The sequence below is a fragment of the Rissa tridactyla genome, chromosome 2, assembly GCF_028500815.1.
Source record: "Rissa tridactyla isolate bRisTri1 chromosome 2, bRisTri1.patW.cur.20221130, whole genome shotgun sequence".
NCBI lineage: Eukaryota > Metazoa > Chordata > Aves > Charadriiformes > Laridae > Rissa > Rissa tridactyla.
The window spans coordinates 141,274,227-141,297,780 of record NC_071467.1 but is presented as its reverse complement, the minus strand read 5'-3'; the positions used below and the strand labels follow the sequence as shown (position 1 = coordinate 141,297,780).

At 39.2% G+C, this 23,554-nt stretch overlaps 1 protein-coding gene across 1 annotated transcript in view; it reads left to right on the top strand.

Moving 5' to 3' along the window:
* The window catches only part of LOC128905184 (probable acyl-CoA dehydrogenase 6), a 92,454-nt gene that overhangs the window by 47,150 nt on the left and 21,750 nt on the right, over positions 1–23,554 (top strand). The window contains exons 3-4 of the mRNA XM_054190849.1: positions 10,864–10,993; positions 18,137–18,243. Coding sequence (XP_054046824.1) covers positions 10,864–10,993; positions 18,137–18,243 — 237 coding nt within the window. The remainder of the gene's footprint in view (positions 1–10,863; positions 10,994–18,136; positions 18,244–23,554) is intronic.

Sequence of the window (23,554 nt, the reverse complement as noted above, 5' to 3'; positions counted from 1 at the left end):
CGTAACTCTCAAAACACGTGCCAAAAAGCCTTAATACATTAACATAGTTTTATAATTGTGTGTTCTGTTTCTGGAGATTCTTACACCTACGTACCAATAAATTGACTGTGATTTTCTTTTTTGTTTCAGATGTTTCAGTTACTCGTTTAGAAATAGTACACACAACACTATAACAAATCCCTGGTATCTGATGGATGGTTGCCAAGCCTATCATGTTTTTAAAATTGTTTGCAATTAGATGGATCTGATGGAAACTGCACAATACAAAACCAACTTAAAAATAGTAATAATACGTAGTTTTGACAAGTGCTATTTCCTTCACGAAAAAGCTACCTTTCCCTCCCCATCCTCCCCAGCTTCCGTCTACTTGTTGGTGTGTGGGAGAGTTCAGGGAAGCACGATGGCTCTGGTACACCTGTCTCCTCAGGAGGTGGAGAGGACTCCAGCCTCACTGGTATTTTTCTTCTGATTTGAAAGGAAGGTATGTTACTGGCTAGATTATTGAGCCATGAAGATAATAACTCAGGTATTTGGCAGTACTACTAAGATCATTTTTCAAACATGTTCTGGAATGATTTTCTAATTTCTGGGAAGCAGGATTTCCCCCCCTCCAATATATGAAGTTGTTTTGCTGCTTTTATTTTCAGATGTGAATATTTAAATCTCAGTTTCAGAGCCATCCCATAGGTATGAATATATACTATATATATATGTTGATTTAATATACTTTCCTTTTCAGAATTACTCAACGTACACAATAAAATTTACTTTCTTTGCAAGTTTACTATGTGACCACATATTGAAGGTATTCTTTTCCTGAAGAATACATTTATTGCGATGTAGCTCTAGTATGATATTTGAAGAACAAGAATATAGGATGTAATTCACTGTATAACTACTTATAAAGAAGGAAATGATTGATATGAATAGCCAACCTCTGATGTTCTTGGAGCTGCTGGGTGGTAGCTGAACACATGAATGTCCCTGCTTGGGTTCCTGAATGATTTGTGTGTAGCAGAGATAGTATTCATGATCAGGAGAGGTCTGACTGTAGCTGCAAGTCTTTATACAGTCAATAGAGCAAAAGCACTTTTACTATAGACTTTAATTTGCTATGGCTAAATGTATTTTCTGTTTCTGTTGTAAAGAAAATACAGTTAAACTGTGTAGTAAAAGGGTAGTTATGCTATTGGGTGCATAAACACTTAGGGTCATTAGTTGTAATTCAGGTAGGACTGGGAGTCAGGGAAAGTGGAAGGGATTTTCTGGAGGGTTTTGTGGTTTTTGTCTAATCTCACTCTTCTATGGATACCTTTAATCATGGCATTGTTCCCTTTTGTCCTACGTTATTCTCTATGTATGTTACAGACCTCATTGTGTCAGTCAGATAATTGTGTATTAGGCGGTTTGATTTAGTAGTAATTTTTTACTACCAATTTTACTAATTTACTAATTACTAAAAATTTTACTACAATTAGTAGTAAATTATATTAAAATTTTATCTGCTCTGCAGCTGGGTGCTGTCATGCCTCCTTGGAATAACTTGCTTTTCATGGTTTTGAGCGCTGATTAGTTACTGATTTTGGAACCAAATCAATAAGAAGAAACACATAATCCTGATCAATGGTAATTTCTTGGAGTGTAGCACAGGGGATGATGAAATGCCCGTAGGGATAGTATAGTATTTTGAATAGAAAGTTCTTTTGAAGAAAAAAAATCTTGAGTGGGGAATTTGATTTCTGGTATGCTTTGCACTATAGTGAAAATCCCTTCATTTGTGGCCAGCGCCACACATAAAGCACACCCTCCAATTTCAACAAAAATAGAAATAGCGATGTGGTGTATTTCACATTGGAGATTGCAATTCAGATTAGAATCCTGTTGTGTTAGCTCTTTTACAAACAGAGAGGGATAATCTGTTTTATAATAAGGTAGGGCTGACAAATCCGAAGGGAAGGATGCACACAGAATGGTGGGCAGAAATGAGAACTAAACTAGGTACTTTCAGCTCTAGAGTAGTGTTTAAAGTGTTTGTCCACACTCCTGAAACCAAATGAGAGTTTTCTAGGGAATGTTTTTTTCCAATAAAATTATCAAGAACAGAGAAAGCATGGGAAGGTGTCAGTTTCTTTGTTGGAGAAAAAGAAGGGGAAATGCATTGTTTTGACACTGCATAAAATCTTCCAGTTTCATCCCAGAATGGGTTTTAATTGTGAAAGTTCCTTTGTATGTCTTTTTGAAAAAAAAAATAAAAAACTGACAAAAGGATACAATTTCATGTTATAAAAACATTGAGATTTTTGCATTTTTATTTTGCTTTTGTTCCCAGTCTGATTTCAAACTCATGACCCTTCCTGGAAAACTGAAAATTTGAGTTTTGTCCTAGCAGCTAACCACACTCTGTTGCTCAGAAATAGCATCAGCCTGCGGATGCAGATGTTGCCAACTGAAGAGAATTTTGCCTATTAATACTTATAAACAAGGAAGTTACCTGATGAGGGAGGGGTGTGCTTCTAGCTGTGGCATTAGGTGATACCTGTCTCTTTAATAATTTGCTTGCTGTGACTGTGCTAAGAATATGTTGATCTGCAATGTGGCAGGTATTCTGGGATGGCATGACGTGGTATGTTTGTTTTCAGTATCTGGCCCAGCTTCTCTGGGACGTAAGGAGTCAGCCACTGGAATATCATTTGGTCCTGTAAGCCTGTGCTGATCAGAAGTTCCTGTGGAAGCCTCCTGTGGTGTGCTTCTGTTCCAAATTCAGTGCTACTGAACTCAAACCACTGTGCTAGCCAGGCTAGCTCTAGAGCACATCCAAGGTTCATGTGATTATTCACTGCACAGACTCTGAAATGTTTTTGTTTGTTTTTTTTTTTTTTTAATCTATTCAAAACCAGCGTTTGTCAAGTTTCTCCTCCTATGCCCACAATTTCAGTTCTCAAGTTTAAAGCTCCATTTGGAGGTTGCAAGTTTTGGAACTTGTGTGTTCTAGTAAAATGTATGCCTTCCATTGTGACATCTTGAGCTAAGCGGCTTAAGTTTTCCATGTCAGACAAATCTGGATTTCCAACAAGCTGTTTATCAGCTTGGGCTGGAAGAAAAGGTCTTGTAGGGAAGAAAAACACAGCTTTCAGCTGATAAATAGTCAGCCTTTGTATTAAATTTTGGCATAGAAATTTTAATAAGTAACAAAGGTAATAAATCTGTTTAATCCATGAATCACATAGTATTGCATTTCAGTTTAATTACTTATTTATGTAGAATTCAGAAGAGCCAGAATGAGCTCTGGATATTTTGAATATTGACTCTACATCCTTATGCTTTTAAGAAATGAAAGTAACTAGGCTGGTTTTTGCTTATAGGGTTTACTACAAAACTGAGTATAATTTCTTCTTGACCCCTTTTTAACCAGCTTTTAAAAAACGCTTGCAAATGTGCATACTTGTGTTCAGTCCTGATACTCATCCTTTCTCTCTGTAGAACTTAAACTGGAGAATGTTCTTTGGTCTCTCTCTGTCTGTTACCTATTGATAAGTCTATTCCCATTTTCTTTCCCTGTTCATCTATGGGATATTGAATGTCTGTACATTACTGTAGATTCCTTATAATATCTATTTGTGTATTCACACTTCAGATCCTGTTGGACAAAAAACCGTTAAGTTTTTGTAGTAGTTTGTGGTGGTTCACGTGAGGGGAAGAGCCCTGAATCAGAGCAGCAGCAGCACGTAAAGATGATGCACCTGCTTTGTTCTTATACAGGTGTGAGATTAATTGATTTATTATCTGTTCAAAATGTTCAACACATTTAAAAGCAGCTAGCTGAGCAGCTGTGCAGTCGTTTTCTTGGGAGGAAGAGCACATTTTACATGGGGCTGACAGGCTGATTCACAGTGGTGTCAGTGGGACTGTAGTGGACACACACTGTGTCGAAGGATGTTGATGCACTGTTGGCCTGTTTGTCAGAAGGGTGGCAACCTACAAGCTGGAGAGAAGCAGTATTTCCTGCTGGATAAGTCTGACTCAGAGAATTAAACTGAGCATCCAAAAGCAAACCTTAAACCAGGCGAATGTGCAACATGTAGGAATGTTTACGTTTAATGTATGTAAGGAGGTTGGCAGTCATTGCTGATGGACTGACCTCAAGCAGCGGGGAGGTTGCGGGGTGGTATTCTTCAGACCTAGGTGATGGTTTGTTTGTGAGTTTGCCCAAAGAGAAGCCCCATGAGAAGCAGCATGGCTTTGCCACTGAAGCTCAGGAGGTGTGCACTCCTATGCACTCCTTGACTTCATTTTTCCATGTTTTTTTTCTTGTTTTCTTCATGCTGTGGCATTTAGTTTGACTAACATTTTCAACCATACAACAATTGAGATGTGTACTTTTTAATCTCAAAGAAAAGAAATTGTAAGATGGTTTAACTAGGCTTCTGTGGAATCGATGTTGGGTCAGAGCTGAGGGGGACAAATCGTCTCAGTTTAAAAGCAGGCAGAAGATAACTGAGGAATCTGTGACCAGTGATTGCATCAAGTTTTTCTCTGAGTTGGAACTGATGCAATAGCTGGTGCTTGGGACTGTGTGCAATCTTAGATCTTCTTTTTTCTTTCTTTTTTTTTTTCTTTTTTTGCTACTGCATTTACACTGTTAATGTTTCTTGTGTTGCCATGTGGACATTTCATTCTTTTGTACCACGCAGCTTAGCTTTTCCTTCCCTGTAACATTGTTTGTATATCATTTTGGGAGCTTGTGTGATTTTTTATTTTTTTTTTAAGAGGTCTGATGTCCTTTCTGAAGATTTATGCAGGTGTGATTGCTGACTCAGATGGCACTTGGTGACACTGCACAACCATTTAGAAAATAAAAAAAACTTTCCAAAAGGTTTTTGGAGGTCGGAGGGTACTAAGTGCAGCTGTTGTTAACTAGTCATTTAGAATATAGTGCTCTGGCTTTCTAAAGCACTGTCCTATACAGCTTCTAACCGTCTTCAGCTGTGTCCATGCTGCCCCCAGCTAGGGTCGGGTCTGTGTGGTGCATTCATATGCTCAGTGGCAGGTACTGCCGAGTTCCTACTTGGCATTTTGTGCTGTTTTCATAGGGATTTTTGTTATCCTTACACCGTGGGGGAAGTTTCTCCTGTATTTTCTAGTGTAGTTCTGTCTTAATCTAAAATGGTGCTAGACAGATCCAATCACCTTATTCGTCTCAGTAAATTTAGTTTCTGAAGCGGTCACCGTGATGACGGCTGTAGCAATGAGTGTTGCAGGAACATACAATTTGCACTTTTAATTCTTCAGGGGTTGTACTTGTGCTGCTAACTGTATATGTTTGAAAAGGAATTAGCAGCCAATCTGTATTTTTCCTTTTCCAGAGAATACTGGATCACAAAAGCGATGTTACAAGTAAAACTTTGGTTAGCAGAAGAGGTCCTTGTCTGCCTTGGATTTTTTGGATGAATTATTGAGTATTTCTGAGAGATTAAGTAGTGTATGTGGTCATGATTTTTCTAGGATCAACCAAACAAAATTATAAAGCATTATAATTTTTCCTGTTTTGGGACAAACTTTCAGTCAAACTGAGGGAGTTTAATCCATTTGACTAAGGTGATCTGCTAAGGGGAACTTTGTATCTAGTAGTACAAGGGTTTTATTTGTTTCTTTTTTGGTTGGGTTTTGTTGGGTTTTTTTTGTGAATTGATACAGGGGAAATAGCCAAAAAAATACATGTGTTCATCTCAAGAAGACTAAAGTGAATTTACAGTGTTTCTGTCACATGAAATGAGAGTTTCTTCCACCGCACCCAGCAAGAATCAAATACCCAAGAAGGCAGGAGGTGTTTTCTGAGCTCGATCAGCCTCAGCTTTTTTGAATGGGTTTGTGGGAAATTTCACAATATGGAGAGTACACCTTTAGTAATTCTTTAAATTCTTTTTATGTAAAGAGGAGGAAAGGAATTACGGTAGGATTTCTGTACTGTCCTACCTGATGACATTTGTAATTATGTAACTCTCTGTTGTCCTCTGGAGTTGAAATTCTTGAATTATATTTATGACACGTGAGTAAGGTTTGAACACTTAATTTTTGCTTCGGCTCATTTAAAGATGTAGGCTATGATGAAAACTGGCAATTAACTCTGTCATCTTAGTGTCAGATGTAGGAGTCTCTCAGACCTGTCTTCAAAATGGGAGTTGTTTGATGTTTTATGTGTCTTTCTAGTCACTAGAAATAAGTGCACACGTTTGTTTTTTCTTGCACTGAGTTAGGTGCCAATAGTAGAAATAATACTGTGTGATTTCCTTTGGTGTAGTTACACTTTATGTGAACTTTGGAAGCTATGTAAACAAAGATAAATTATATAAACGTTTAAGATTGAGTTATCGATAGGGCTGTATTGTGTTTTCACCATTCTTTTTTCCAGGTTCTGTCACATTCTTAAAACACTCTGAAGATCCCCTGTTTCTCCTTGCTTCAACTCACTTATAGACCCTTTTTGCCACGGATTTTGTCATTCCCACTGACAGCTATTAGATGGGGTTCAGAAGCAAATTCGAAATAGAGACACCTCTAAACTCTTACAAAATTTGGACTAGAGACTTCCAGCCTGTCTCACGGTTAAACAGAGTCATATTTGAACAGGGAGCCTGTAGCTGAACAAGTGACAGGAAACGTGTGGGTCTTCACAAAAACGAAATGATTTTATGAAAGACCTCAGCTTCTCATTTGCCTTTTTAAGTCCTTTTTCATAGACATTCTTTGCCTTTGTTTTCCCAACTGGTCTCAGCAGTGTTTCTGTTTTGATGTGTGGCAGATAAAGATCAGATAGTCTTTCTCTTTTTTTTATTTGTATTTTTGGCCGTCATCTTTGCTGTCTGCCTATACTCACATATAAAAGTCCTGATACAGTAAATTATCAGATTTAGTAGAATGTACATCCACATCTTTTAAAAAACCACATTTATTAAAACTTGCTGTTTTCTTTTTGGACACCCACTCCACTGGCAATGTCACAAGTTTAACTGTAGAAATAAGTTAGTCTGTATAAAGTAAGACTTTAAAAGAAAAATAGATTAATGTGTTGACCATGGTGTGGTGGGTTCACCTTGGCCAGCAGGCAGACACCCACCCAGCCGCTCGCTCACTGCACCTCCTCAACAGGACAGGCGAGAAAGTATGTTGGCAAAGATTGGCTGTTGTGATAAAGTCAGGGAGACTGCTCACCAGTTACCATCATGGGCAAAGAAGATTTGGCTTGGGGAAAATTAATTTAATTTGCTGCCAATTACAATAGATTTGTGTAGTGAGAAACAAAGGCAAATTAAAACAACCTGTTCCCCTCATCCTCTCCCCCTTCTTCCCAGGCTTAGCGTCAATTCTTCATTCCTGAGTCTCTTACCCCCCTCCCCACCCCGAGCGGCGCAGGAGGATGGGGCTGGGAGGTTGCAGTCAGTCCATAACAGCTCCTCTCTTCTGCTCTTTCCTCCTCACGCTTTTCCCCTACTCCGGCGTGGGTCCTGCCCATGGTCTGCAGTGCAGAATCTTCATTTATTTGCATTTTCATATGTTTTTGCTTTGGGCTTTATAATTTAATTTCTCTGTAAAAGAACCTGAAGCCAAACAATGGATAAGATATCAAATTAAGTCATCTGACAGCTGGAAGTTGTGCTATTGTCAGCAAAATAGTAATAATTTGAATATCACAGAGTTACCTTTTTCTACCTGTTTTGAATTATAAAAACATTAGTGCATTAGACTTTCTGCCTAGTTTTGCTTTGCTTTGTTCTCCTGATATTTCTTGCAAATTAAAAATGGAAATGTAGCCAAACAATTCTCTAAGGGTCACTCATCTCATTTTAAAGTTAAATGAAATATTTATCCTAGAAATGTTTTCCACATGAATATTTACTTACAGCTTGTTATTCTTCTTTAAAAAAAACAAACAATCACATCTGAAATTGATTTGGTTCCTTTAATTATGTATTTTTCACCAAAAATTATATTAGGCATGGTGTTTGCTTTTCTGAATTAAAATTAAATTGACCTATTGGCATTACATCATTGCACAGATGCTTCCAGGAGGTGGTGTTTGTTGATGAGACTGGCGATCGCGACCCTCCTACCACCAGCTTATTTCCTTATTGCAAGTAAGAGTTATTCCAAAAAAGAGTAAGGCTTATTCCAAATAAAAACTAAACATTTGTTCTGTAAAGCATTCACTGTCATTGCTGCAGCAGGTGGAAGTAAGAATGGCCTGGTGGTTTTGTCTCAATTAAAGAGCCGAGTCCTGTGGCATGCAGGGTGATGTGCTTGGACGAGCCCCAAAATAGCTGGCTGGAGGGCCGGCCGCTTTGGGGTGAAAGCCAGGCTGCCACTGTGTCCTGTCACATGTCTTGTTGCCGTGTGTGACACTGCTGGCAGCGCATCTCAGCACAGAGATCCAGTTCTTCAAAGAAATGGGACACAGCTGTCTTTAGCCATGGCATAGGTTACCCAAATTACTTGAGGATATAGCGGCACAGACTGCACTGACAAGTTGAAACTCGGTCAAATACTTTGGGTTCAAAAGAGGCATTCCCTATAATCGTCCATCAAAGCGCTCACGGAGTGAGTTTCTCCATGAAACTCTTTCTCCTTGGAACAGAACTGATCGTGTTGTCTGATTAATGTTTTTACCATTTGCTTCTGCCCTTCCTGCCTGTCTGCACCTGTGGTTGTATTTTGCATTATCTATCCACAGATTATAAAATCTTCTGAGGATGCATCATCTCATTGCCCGGTAGGGCTTCCACCCTCCGCCTTCTCTGCTCCTGAGGCTTCGTTCTGATTGTTTCCTCCCTTTGGTAGGAAATTCCTTCAGTGTCATCACTTTGAGAGCTGGCCTTTTGCAGCTATTTGTTTTTAAAATGTACCACTTAGCTACTAATCTTAAATGAGAGCAAGGCAAGTCTGTTACATAGTAATATATAATCAATTGTGGTAGAACAAAGAATGCATGTAAGCCGTACGTTTGCATAAAACGGTCCTTCTTTGGGTCAGTTTTGCGCATAGCATTCCTCCTGTAAAGTTGCTTTGGGTAAATCAAGAAACTAAGATTTTGACTTGTGAAATCAAGTGAAAGACAGGAATATAACTGGTTGGTGGACAAAACTAAAGACAAAATTATTAATAACTGTAGTTTGGCAATAAAATGATTGACTGATTTTACAAAAAATAAAATCAAATGGAAAGCATTTGTGCAGTGCCAAAGCTAAGGTTATGTATTATAACTCTCCTATAGATTAGTGTAAAATCAGCAAAAATTCTCTCATACCACACATCTTTAAATAGCCTTACCTTTGCACACACATACATGCCTTACTGTTCCTCAAAGCATTTATTTATTGATGGCGGCTTTGGAAAGGCAAGAGAATTCCATTATATATTATACTAAACACATTCCCATGTTACTGTTGTTTCACTGTACTGCTTAAGCTCCCAGTAAGAATTTTAATTTTGTGTATATTTTTAAGAAACATTCTTTATTTTCAGGTAAAAGTTTTGAAAAGTAGCTTCTTTTTTTTTAAATTCTGACAATCCAGACTATTCCGGATGACCTAAGGAGAAATGTTATTTGAAAATTGAACTTCACACTTAGCCTTTTCCATTTGTGTTTTCCTTTATTTCTGCAGAAAAAGGATGCACAAAGGTAGTTTCTGTGGGTTTAGGAAACAGATGATAGCACACAAAGCCCTGTGTTTATATGCACTGGGGTGTTTTGATTTTTAATTAATGGTGTTTTTTGAAAACTTCAAAGCAGGTCAGTAGAGGGCTGAGCTCAGATAGTGTTTGATGTCAGCAAGTAAATATGGAAGTGGGTCATCTGCCCCTTATTGTGTGTGTTGAGGGGTGGGGGATTGTATCTACTTATTTGAAATTTTCTGAGTTGGTCTTCAAATAAGTAAGAAAAAGAAAAAAAAAAAAAAGGAGGAAAATGTTATCTAATCAAAGCTGCTCAGTCAACTAATGACGTCAAGCAGTAACGTTCTCTTTCTCACCATATTTCCTTTGGACTATAAACTGTTTAATACAGCTAGGAATTACCTCATCCATCATAGCAACGTAGCTCTTCTGTGTTTCACTACGTGGTGGGTTTATCAGTGCTGGGCACGGGAGGGAGGTGAAGAATAATATCCTCTTTAATTGAATTTGCAGATCGGAATGTGGGGAGGAGGAACGGCCCGTGCTGGCATCCGGCCAGCGCCCCGGGTTGTCAGCCTCCTGCTAATGAAAAATGCTTTAATGACCGCACCTACTGGGGGCCAGGATATGAAATACACGTGTTCAGTATTGTACTCGTGCCTAACGTGGATTTTGAGCTACGGCAGTAACTTAACCCAGGGACAGGACCTGCACGTGGTCTTGCTCTGTGCTGACTTGACGGCTGCATGTGAGAAAGATGACCTCTGCTTGAGTGCGCTTGGGGGGTGAGAGTGGGTGTCAGGCCTTATTGTGGAGAAATAAAAGCACTTCTTGCCTCGAGGTGGTTTGTTCATATGCGCTTCCTGTTGAAAAGAATAATTTTGCCTTCTGATGTTGTTTTCAGCAGCAAGTCGCTTTTTCCTGCTGTTTCCAATAAAAGTAATGATGCTACTTAGGATATTCAGAGGTGACTTGATGTACATGTGGGTAATTAGAACAGGTGTAATTTTAAATTCAGGTTTTGTGAAGCACAGTGTGGCATTACTTTTCTGAAAGGAAAGCTGATAATTGTCAAATATTTAGAAATTAGTCATGAAATTGCAGTTGGCAAGTCCTTGCAGTAGCAATATCTTATTTTGTTTCATGTTGCTTATGCCAGTCTAGAACATGAGTGTCATAGATTTGTTTTTTCCTCAGAATATGGCGGCATGGGCTTGGACTTCTCCTATAACATTGCAGTGGCAGAAGAGCTGGGAAATATCCGCTGTGGAGGTATTCCTATGGCTATTGGGGTGCAAGCTGGCATGACTACTCCTGCTCTTACAAGGTAATTTTCAAAAAGTTTAGCCTAAAACCCAAATCGTTGTGTGTTTAGGCCTAAAACCCAATCTGTATAACACTAGAAAAAAGAAATTACTGTGCAGATTTACTGTCTAGCTGCTTTTCAGTAACACTTGAGGAAGGAACCTACTCTGCCTCTCTCGGACAGTTTGCTTTAGGGGAGAAAATACATATTTTTTTAATATTAGACTGTCATATATTAAAACATAGGCTTCGTTTAATAGTAGATTATATGTTTACAAACACAGAACCTTGGTGCCACAGCCAATAAAACAATTTTAATTCCAGAGTCCCTCTATTCATGTTTGTATTTTTTCTTAGCCAGATAGCCTGGTACAGCCATACTGAGGATGCATTTAGTTCCAATGATTAGGATCAATCTAATTTTATTTTATAATTTACTTGCTTTTTTCCAGCTTTACAAGGTGCTTATTACTGACAGTGACTTTTCAGAAATAATGATCAATATTGGTGTAAATCCTAAAGCTGTAGCACATGCGTCATGCTTCCTAAATACACCCATCTGGGCAATTACTCGTTTTGCTCTTTCTCATCTGCTTGTGTCAGTGTTCCCCTTTTATCATGTGCTGTCGTTCAGGCTCCTGCACTTTCTGAATCTGTTTTGGTTTTCGTCCCTCGATAAAAGTGGCAGTTACCAGCTGCTGCTTCATGTAGTAGTTTCACAGACATTCTGCATCAAAACAGCAGCTTGCCAAACTAGAGGGAGGTGAGAAGCTAGTCCAGCAGTTTTCCCCTGGAATATGGATATACCTAAAATTCCAGAAGGTGATGCTGGGGATTAAATTCAAATAATGATTATGAACTCAGGAATTTCTCTGCACAAAACAGATCCACAAGAGCGGAATTTTTTCACAGAAGAACATTATAGGGTTGGGTTGTTTGTTGGTGGTTGTTTTTTTTTTCCAATTCTGAATGAAAATGCCTGTAAATCCACTGTAGAGTCTGGAATGTAGGCTCTGTTCCCTTGACATCCATTTATCCTTCTGCTAGGTATGTGCAACTTCAGAGGTCTCAGCCGCGAGAAATCTTTCTAAAAGTTTTCTTCTCCTTTGTGTAATACACCAAAAGCTTGCTGAAAGCATGGAGTTCAGTATGTCTGTTACAACAGTAGCTTAGTCATAGCCCAACTGAGAATAAAAACAATATTTTAAAAGACTTCAGAGAATAGTACCTTGCCCCCATGATAGCCTTTTATTCCCAGGGTTTTAAAAAGATCTGTGGGTAAAAGACGACTTCCATTTTTCTTCCATTGCAGTTTTTTGGCCTTCTGTTACTCTGGTCTGCTGTAATAAAGCAGTGAAGCAACATACATTTGTGCTAGTGAAATCCTAAAGTGGATGTTGTTGGAAAGTAAATGTGAAAATGTCGTTAACATGATGAAATCTGTAATTGAATTTGCATCTGTATTAATGAAATTTTCCTCCAGTCTTAAGTCAATTCCACTGACCAGTTATACAGTATAGTGTCCCACCCTTAAGATGTAAAAATGAAACTTGGAAAGAGAAAGCTGGCTGCTACAGGAAATTTTGCACAGGTGCAGCTTTACTTTACTTACGCAATATAGTGAGAGGGCTAACTGCTCGTCCTGGGTCATGGATTCAAATTGCATTCACAGCTAGGTGGTCTCTTTAAAGGGATCTGTGTACTGTGGTGATCCTAAACAAGTTCGAAGAGATAATCCAAATTTTGTATCTTAACTAGGCAGTGTTACACGTGATGCATCAGCAATGCACAAAGTAAAGAGTAATGGTAATCAACCATCGTCCCCTAAAAAACTTTAAAGAAGAAGTCTAGAGCCCTTTGTTCACTTTCCTGACTTTGGTCTTTCTTCAGCGTTCATCAAGCATGTGTTGAGTGCACCTGTGAACCAACTCGGTGAATGTGATACATCATGAAGATGCTCTGCCACTATAAATTAGAGATGTTCCCTCAATTAGATACATAGACAGCGCAGTAGTTTGAACAGATGGATACATATATGCACATGCAAACACACACACACACCCTAAGCTTTTTAAATTTTCATACTTTGGAAAAATAAAGTCTTAAAAGATCTGGAGTCAGGATGCCTCCTGATGCTGTTTCTGGAACTTCAGTGGGTTTCTTGCTTCAGTGATAAGCTGTTGGAAGGCTTAGTTCGTGAAGGTCTTTGAGGTATTCAGTTAATTGGGAAGTACATTGTAGGTAAAAGTTTTAATTATATAAATAATAAATTTTTAAAACGTTACACGTATCTGTTTGCATGTTCACTGTTCCTGCTCCTTTTTACTTCATTCTGTATGGTTTTTTTTTGACAACCTTCAGAAAGTTATATTCATGGTCATACTTGGAAGCAACCCTGCAGATTTTGATTTATATGCATGTCTATTGTGCAGACAAATATAGGAGAAAATAGTTTCATATCACTTGAAGATGCCCAGGCTGCTCCATTTTTTTCCCCAGATTCTACTAAGTGAAGCAGTAGCGCTTTCTGATTTTGAGAACTAAATGCAAAATGTTTTGTCAGCAGTGATCTGACCTTTGATGTACCTAGTTCTGAACATAACACTCCGTCAGGTCTTTCAAATGCATTCAAATATAATACATCACTCGCTTTCACGCTTACAAGTAGAGTGGAGAAAGCAGGTCTCAGCTGGGGCAGTGAAAAAGATACATTTCCCTGGACTTATAAACACACCTGTAGGGTGACACATCCATAGTGATACCAGATCAGCGTAGAGCTCCTTTATCTTGGCAGCAGGCAGTAAACTTTCCTTTTTTCTTTCCCCCCCCCCATTACTTATAGGAAAACAGTAAGGTTAATGATTATTATTTCATGGGAAAAGAGTGCTTTTCTGTTTCATCAACTTACTCATCACTGATTCTTTCTCCACCCTGAACAGCAGCATACCTGAGAATTAATGTCAAAAAAGTTAGGTTTACTGTCTCTTTTCCTCTTTGCTATGAAGGAGAGAAGATGCAGCTGACAATCAGAACAGCAATTTTGAAAAGCAGGATCATCCATTTGATCAGCTGGGAAAAGGGTGAAAATGGGAAGAGGTCATTCAAGAGCTGAGTGGCTTTCCCACTGGCATAGCGTAAGGCAAAGCTTGGTTATGTCTTTCTTCAAGAACAGACATACTGAGTTGTCTCGCTCTTGCATTTGGTGCGTAGTTTATATAGTGTGCATAAGGTAGGCCAGATCTTGCCCTGAGCCAGGGCAGAGACTGTTATAGGTGCTGCTTTCAACATATCATTAAAAAAAGTCTCATTAAGCATTACTGTCATGATGGCTAGTTAGTTGCATCCATAGCCAGTTGTGCTGCTTTGTGGTTTTGAATAGCTGTGAGGGTCTAACCTGCCCAGAGCAATACGGTGGGGCAATATGAAGTCAAGCAGCTGCTTCTGAACTAACTTTCCTCAAACAAGCTTCACGCTGTTCCTGTACCTTTGAGGTTTCTCCAGCTCCTGGTGACAGCCTGGCCATGCTATGGTGGCAGGTTGTCTGGTGGGCGGCCTTGAGGCCTCCAGAGCAGGACACCAGCTACATGAGTAGCTCTTAAAAACTGCATGATTCGATAGAGGGTAATCTCTAATATAACTCCTCTTTTACAATATCTGCATTTTAGTGCAAAATGCGTTCCTAAATAAATAGAAGATTGACGTAATCATTGTTAACCGAAACCCTTCAGGTAGTCTCATCTGCATGAGGCAGTCATACCCATTAGGTCGTCTTATGCAGGCTTCTCATCTGTATTCTTTCCAGAAATATAGCTGTAGCTTGAACTGAGCAATTTATTTCATAAAATCTTCAAATCACTGAAGCTTAAAGGCTTGATAAAAACTGGGAGTGAGAGCGCTTTTCTTATTCCTTTTTTTTCTTATGCTGTCTTTCACAAAAAGTAAATAAGTGTTCTAAATGCAGGTTTTTTTAAACTTGCGTGTCGTCTTATCTTGACTGAAATAGGGACTCAAAGAGCAAAAGCTGATTGCAGTGTGGATTCTTTTAAATCCAGGTTATGTAAATTACTGAATTTAATGAGGCTTCCATGCTGCCCAGGGGTGCTTGCCGCTGTTCATGCATTTCTAACCTTTTCTGGGCCTGTAAAGAGCATCTCTCCCCTTTTGATTTTTCATCCTTCTTTTCCTGTATCTTCAAGATCCAAGGAGTACTGCTAAACTGGACCTGGACATCAGATGGTAAGATGCCCATGCAGGACTACATCGAAGGAAAAGTGTGGCATGTGGCTACTGCATTATGAGTAGTTTGAGTATGGGAGCAGAACAGAAAGAGAATTGGGAGAAATTCACCTCTTGCTAGTGTGTAAGAAAGAAAGTGGCAGTAGGTCAGAGTTATCCTCATCTTTGCCCAAAGGACATTTTTATATTCCTAGGGAGTCCATGAGTAAACCATTGCGTCATGTTTGAGATACTGTAGAGTAATGCATAGATCATCTGAAAACTGGACTACTTTTTGCTGTATTTTTGCTTTGGTGGTGAATAGTGCTCGAATGTGTGAGCTCCAGTGCAAGAAAGCTTGAGCTGATCACATGCTGAGAGCCATGTTAGAGCTGCCTGCAGCTGTTCATATTCACAATTTCAATTTGCACTTAATAGTGTACCACACTAGTGTATCTATCAGTTCTACTCAGAACTTTCCTTACGAATTTAATTAATTCACTTCAGCTCAGCCTTTTTCCCCAGATGCAGAAGAAACAAAATTGAATAAGATCTGCAGTTCTACCAAGATGATTATCAGCCCAATTAAGTCAGAATAGTGATGTGTGATAGACATATTTTCCTTCAATGTAGCAATCTAACCTGTCAGAAACCATATTTTTATATATATTTGAGATGAATAAAGGTGACTTCATATTTCTAATTGGCAGGGCACATAAACAGAACTATGTGGAATGAGGAAGTGTTCTTACATCTGTATTTTGCCATGGTTTTATTTTCCTTTTGCCTACCATTTACAAGATTGTATGCCATTGTCATTTTTGTGTTCGTATTAATGATATTCCACCAATGTTACTTATAAAGTGTGGTGGAAGAAAGGACGGGCTGCTTTCATGCAACTCTTAACATGTCAGAATCTCACACTTGGGACTTGTGGGTTACCCAGCATCAACAAGGAGCTCCGTTTGATTGACTGTAGACTTGTGTGCGTGTATATATACATACACACATGCATGAAAATATATTTTAGAGCAATGCTAAGGCTGCATAGTTAATCAAATGGGGAACTATGCCTAGGGGTACAGCCCCAGCCTAGAAAGTAGACATAGTCTGGCTTGTCTTGAGCCGTGATCTCATTGCAAACAGTGTTTTCTAATTCTGGAGCTGTTAAACTCGAAAGAAGTGGGTATTGCATTTATGCAAACCTGCAGTTTTTCTGGGATGCATTTAAGATGAGTAGAATTTTATAGAAACAACATATTTCTGACACAATAACTAGCTGCTTGCTGAGCTGCATCTCTTCTCGGCAAGGCGTAGAGACCCGTGATCTTCTGAAGATAGTGTTGCCAGGCTTTTTTTTTTTTTTTTTTAATTGCAAAATAACTTCTTCTGTAGCCTCATTTTTGGGAAAAGCTGAACTGTTTTCTGGAACTTGAGCCAAACAAATAAGGATATCAAACAAAAAACATTATTCTGAGGAAAGGTCTTGTCATGGAAATCCTCTGTTGAAATAACTAAAGGTTGGCAAAGTTTTAAGCATCAGAAAGCATTGCCAAAAATCCCTGCTAGCTCCTCTCATAATCTGATTTTTCATGTTGTTGGTTGCGGTTTTTTTTTGTCTAATGAATGTTCGGCTGGCCATACTTGATCATATCCCAAGGAAAAGAGAAATAATAAAAAAAAAAGCATGTGCTGCATAACAGAGCAGGGGACTTTGTCCCAGTATGCTGGAGGAAAGAGTAAACACTCCAAGCTCGCTTCTTGTATTTATTTGGGATTGCTGCCGTGATTATCAGCAGGGACAGGACTAGGAATTGAGCTCCCTGTGTGCACAAAGTGAACGTGTCTTCCAGCTCCCCGTCTGTTTTCTGGCCGTCCCGTGTCCTTTGACGGTTTTGTGGAGGGGAAGGGTCAGAGTGTCAGCTAAAATGGCATCACTCCTTTGGAAGTACTGGGACAGTGGTTTAGAAGGAGGGCCTGGGAAACTGCAGCCTGCTTCGGCAGCCAGCGGACTGAGGAGATGAGTGGAGATGCTGGCCTGAGAAGCATCCCACCAAAGAGGGGGCTGAGGAGGAACTTGACGTTCATGGATTTCTGCTCACAGAAGAGACATCTCATGACTCAAGGAATTTTTTCAGTCTAGCACAAGAGAGGTTCACGAAGTAGACCACAAGCTCACCATTCATGCTTCAAGTGAATGTTAATTAGGACAAAATCAACCGCGAAATGAGGTGAACCATGTGGTGGTTCATAAATGAAAGCTATGTGGTAGAAAAAAAGAGGGTGCCTCTTAACTGAATTGAAATATGGCCAAGTGAATTTTTTGTGTTTAAATGGCATCCACCACTTTGCCGTTTCCCTTTATATTTTTGTGGGGACTAAAAGAACAGCTGGGAAGAAGCAGTAATAGATTTGACTGGGGTTTATGCAGACGTGAAATATTAGTAATGTAAATACATATATTTGCAGAGGGTGGCCAGGGTGGCCATCATGTGTCATAACTTTTCTGTCACCGCTAAAACCTGGCAAAGAGCTGGTGCAAAATTCAGAAGATATGCAGAGAGCAGGTCCTCCGTCCTGGCTGGCTGCAGACTGGTACAGGAGCTTTGAGGGGAAACCCCAGGGACTATGTTTATTTAGATGATAGTGCTCAAAACAACAGTCATAAAGATCAGATTTTGGGCGTCAAGATAACACATTTCTGTGGAAGTAAGATGCCTGAATAGGCATAAAAACCTTGTTTAAAATGACTGTGACTGCACCTCTGGTGAAGGCTCTGAATCATAGCTTTGGAGGGTTTTTGTTCTGCCTTTTGGCTCTGGGACAGATTTTACCTAGTCATAGGAAAATTGATCACTGTGTGGGTAGAACAAAATTTGTACCTAACTTGTAAATAAAGTTTACCTTCAAAAGCTTTTAATATCCTATCTTTTTCATTATATTGTTGCAGGTTTGGTTCTGATGAGCTGAAAAAACAGTTCCTTGTACCAACTATAGCTGGAGATCTTGTGGCTTGCTTGGGAATCAGTGAAGCTGGAGCTGGGTCAGATGTCGCAAGTAAGTTAACCTAACAAATTGCCAATTTTAGACAGCCTGGTATTTTAAAGGAAAGAATCTGGTTTCCCTGGCCTTTCTCTTTGCCACTGTCATTTGTAAGAAATGCAAAGGAAGGAGAGTCTGGCATGGTGAGGGCAAAAAGTAATATTCCAGGAGTGGTAACACATGCCTCTGATGCATCTAAAAGCAATCAAATTGAATGTATTTGTCAGTGAATCAATAGCTATAACCCTGTATAGGCTGAGCACAACAGATTAATATGCAGCTGTGATGCTGGCCCTGGATTTCTCCTACTGTTTGTCCTGCTGCTGCCTCCCCTGTGCTGTCTGAGCTCGCTGCCGGCAGGGAGGACCCCAGCCCCTCCTGTAGTTGCACAGCCACTGTCAGTTGTGCAAACCTGCCGATGTCAGTGATAGGAGCTGTGGCCCCTTCAGCTGTACCAAAACTTGCACTTCCTTAAAACAGACCTCTCCCGTGAACGCCGGCAAGTTGCAGAACTAGTCCATTCTGAAAACGATGGCATCAGTGTCACAATGGGTTCCCCTTGCTCATTCTTACCCCACCTCAGCCCCCTCCATTGTTCCTGTGCAGCAAAAATGTCTCTGAACTGGTGATTGTTTTCTTTAGAGCTAATGAAGAATTTGCCATGTCAGATCTCTTAGCTTTGTTACTTTGCAGGAAACTATTTTTCTTGTTTTAGTGCAAGAATATGTTTAAAAACATGGACAAATGAAACTATTATTCTGAAGTGCCTGAGGCAGTAGATCATTTGAACAGTTAAATTAAAACAGATATTGTAGGAAAAGTAAAAGGTGTCTCATCTGACTGTGAATTGTGGACTTTAAGAAAAGGAAATGACAAGAAACCACTTCTAGAGGTTTTGTTGTTGGACACAGGATGGCTAAATTGAACACATGGTGCTCTTACAAATCACTGAGACAAGGTCTTCTGCAGACAAAATCGATGAGTTTGACAGAAGTTTTCTCATCAACAGAGTCCTGTGTCCATCTCCTTGACCAAACTCATGTTGTTCTCTCAAGAAAAATAGATCATTTAGCTCAGTGTTAGAGCAAGGGTGCAGCAGGTAGTTTTCAAGAGAGTTAATGGGGATAACAAAATAATGTGACTAAATCTTCCTGCGTGATCCATTGCTGTTTTCCTTTCTAGCTAATTGATTTTGTTCGTAAGAAAAAAATCCGTAATTTTTATAGACTTGTTTTTCATTAAAATAATTTGAAATTTGAGTTTTGCTAATGTAGGAAATAAAACATCATTTATTTTAATTAACGCTGCTCTAGTTTAATTAGATGATTATCAGAACTTTCTAAACATGATTTTAATTTTTTGATGCAGTGTTCCAGATAATAACTAACATAAATATTCTTTTAGCTGCATGTTGTTTATCATCTAGTTTAATTGGTAGGATACACTTGGATTAATACAGTTAAAGAGAAATTTGGAATCAGCTAGGATTATCTGATGAACCCAGACTGCAGCTGGGAGGCAGACCACAGGATGAAATGATTATACTTTTTCACCTGTCGCGGAAGAGCTGATCCCTGGTATAAATCCAGAAAACAGCTTACAATGGGTAATTAAAAGGACAACTTAGACATGAGCAGCACTAGTTTATGTTCTCAGTAACAGTGGTTTGCACGAGGCAGAGAGAACGTATCATCTCCATGCTTTAAAGTAGACCGAACTTCGTGAAACTGCACTCGATGCTTCCTTTGGTTTCTCGTGCTATTGGGATGTTTGTCTCCCTTCTCTAAGTGAGGTAAAGCAGAGCAACTGGTCACACGTGGAGGCTGGGGACGGACGTGCTTCTGCCATGTGAGCCGGTATATTTTAAACTGAAGAGCGACACAGAGTAAGGTACCTCTAGCATTGCTCTTCCGCTAGTTGTGAGATTACTGAAGGTGATGTGAACACAGAAGAAAAAATAGCGCGTCCCTACACGAGAAAGGAAAGGTGCCTGGAATTAATTTATTAAAAATTCAACACAACAAAAAGGACTGTGTATACTAGTCTAATATAAATTTCAAGTCCATTTGAAGGAGCGCCTGTCTGCTTTGAAATGTAGTTTTATATTGTACATAGCATTGACCATGTACAGCAAAGCTAGCACAGAGATGACTTGAGAAGCAGAACGGGACAGAACAGTTGGTACAGAAAGTGTTTCTTCAGTTTCAGGATTCTTGGTACCACAAAACATACAGGTTTGTGTCGGTTTGGATTATTTTGTCTCATTCTAGATGAATCCTATTCCAGAACTGATACAATGTTTTGCTGATAGTCTGTGGGGGATATGTAAGAACACACCATGGAAGACACTTCCTCTTTCTTCAAGTTATGTCTTCCAGGGAACCGCACCAAGTAACCCTGTTCATATCTGCCTTTTCAACACAGGTATCTTGCCCCATTTTGTCTTAGTGGAATCCAATCTTTCTGCTTTTTTTGGGTTTAGGTCATCTTTTTAAGCATGAAAAACCAAAATTGCACATGATGTCTGTAATGGCACAAATATTTCTCCAGCCATAATAGAAATATTACCTTCTGATATGTGATGTTACACAACAGTTTGCTCCCTTGTGAATCCGGTAATTAACTATGGAGGTCATGTTCATTAGCATTTTGCTATTGAAACACTGTAAGATACAGCAATCATTCCTATTACTTTGTGCCTCAGTACTTGTACTTGCCGTGTTGAATTTGAAAACTCAAGATCATTCCTTTCTTGCTGGGTGATACCTCTGTTGTCTGTGCTGGTGATGTCTCCCAAGTTTGTGTCACCAGCAAATTTCATTAGTGTATTTCGATTCTTCTTTTAAAGATCATTAATGGAAATATTTAATAGGTTTTGTCCAAAGGCTGATATCGAAGGAGGAGGTCCAATAGTACCCTCCCTGCACGTCAGCACTTCCTCTTTTAATGCAACCCGATGCAATTTCCCCTTTGCCAAGTTCCTTACCCACATTTCCACTTTTGTCCTAATTCTTATCTTTTCAAAATTTTAACTCATAGTTACCCAGTAGCATCAATTTTAGTTTGCTTGGGTCCAACAGATTTTTTTCCTGTTCTGCTTTTCTCTAGAAAATCCGTTTTCAATAATTAACAAATCAGGTTGGTTTTAAATAAGATACCACTGGTAAATTGAATTATCTTTTCTTTCCAAATGTATTCTGAGGCCATGCGGATTGCCAAAACCAACAACCTGTGTTTTCACTAATTTTAATTTCTGTACAGTCCTTCCTGTAGATGTCTTGCTTTGTCAGCTATATTTTGAATCTTTTTGTAATCTCATGTAAAATATTTCTTCAGTTTTGAAGTGTCCTTGATATATCTCGTGGTTTTTTTCATTCTCTTTTCAGTTCTGTGGCTGAAACATTTTTGTTTGCTGCCTCAATCCTTGATTTTGTTGGTTTTCATCTGCAAGATTTAACTTAGGTTGACCTCTGGCAGTTCTTACCTTCTGACCTCCAAACTGTAACTTACTCTGATGATTAATCTCTTTCCTTTCCTGTAGGCCATCTCCTGTTTTTTGAAGTGATTATTCATTTATTTAGACTTGAAGTTCTTTTTTGCAAGTTTGGGGGTTTTTTTCCTGTGCTGATGTTCTAAATTCCACATATGTGTTCTTCATTTTTTACTTTAAGGATATGCGTTTGTCCTGGTTTGAGGTAAAACAGAGCCTATCTTTGATTGTAATATTGACCTTAAAAGTTGAAGCCAACTTTGTCTTTTGTCAAATCTATTTAGCTGCTTGGTTAGACTCAAGAGCACAGTGGAGAAGAAAACTTGAGGCTCGAGTATGTTGTGACCTGAATGGTGAAGTGACCAGCCCTGGTTGTTTCTATGGGACTAGCTGTATCGTATGCCATTTGAAGATGCCTTGTGGCCTGTCCTAGAAGGGGCCCTCACAGCGTGCTTTGTAAGTTGTTGAGTTATAGGCACTACAGGGCCAATGGTGTGGACCTGCCAAAAATGAGTTATGGAGCACCCACTGAAGTAGCCTTTTCCCATAGCTATGGCCTATCAGGGAGAATGATTACAGTCAATTATTCCAAAATATCTTCATAGCTGTATTCCTGAGACTGAGTCCATTTGGCTTTAGTAAATTGTTAAGTAGGTTTTCAAAGACTGCTGTATTTTAAACATAAAACTTTCTTATTGACTTGGTCATCTTTCTTCTTATTAAAGAGAATCAGCTCTTCATAAGTTGATTTTAAATACTCGATTCTCCAGTGTTTGCAGCAAACTGTCAGCCATCACATTTGGGAGTACTTGAACGTTCCCATTAGTAAGACATTTGTTCTTTAATCTGTATTTGGGTGGTTAGTCCCCTGTGACGCCATGCTTGCAAGAACTGTTTACATTTGTGATAACATCACAGTGCTCATTGTTCCTCTGCAGACCTTCCATGGGACCTCTATCTAATCTCTTCAGTAGCTGTTCCACAACAGAGAGATGTGTGATGTAAATCACTGTGTACTGCTCCCATCCTTTTCACGCTACTTCAGTACAGAGTCTTATTTCTTATTCCATCTCTTGTTTGTCCTTCATTTATTATTTAGTCTCCATGTATATGATTGTTCAGTGTCTGTGTCCATTATGAGCATCATACTTTAGATCCTGCAGTTTGTTTGCCTTCATTAGTATACAGATTTCATATTAAGTCCCTTGGATGGATTTGGCATAGTCTTTTCATTGACTGAATAGCTACACAGCATCTGGTTTTGTCCACATTAGTACTATCTCTTTCCCTTGCTGTTCATCGTTATCTGCTTCTAAGTTCCTTTAAGCATAGCTATATCCGATATTCCCTTGTCTTATACCTTAAACAATTTTCTCCCATCATTTTTCCCAGTGTCTTCATTAACAAGACCTCTTTTCAGCCATGCTGACCTCAGTCCCAGTTTACCTTGTAAATGAAGATCAGATACTTGGTTTTGCTTTGGTTTATGTTTAGAGCCTTTGGGAAGATGGTTCATGTGCAGATTGAGGTGGGTGTGTGTGAAGGTGTAGCCAGCTGACTTAAATGTGCCTTGGTGCCTGACTCCTATTCTCCACGTCTACTGCCTCCCTCTTACGGACTTTATAGTCTCATTAGATTTACAGGTGCTGTTAGGGGTGTGGTAGGGTTCTCTTATACTATCATCTGCTTATAGCTAGATATCTGTTGAAGAGTTATCCTCAGTTGGGGTTTTAGTAGAAGTTGTTCAGTTGCAGGGAGAAGAAGCCAGCCCTTTGGAAATTCTGATGGGTTGTAAATAATAACTAATGATTCACTCTGGTTGTATGTTGCAGCTAG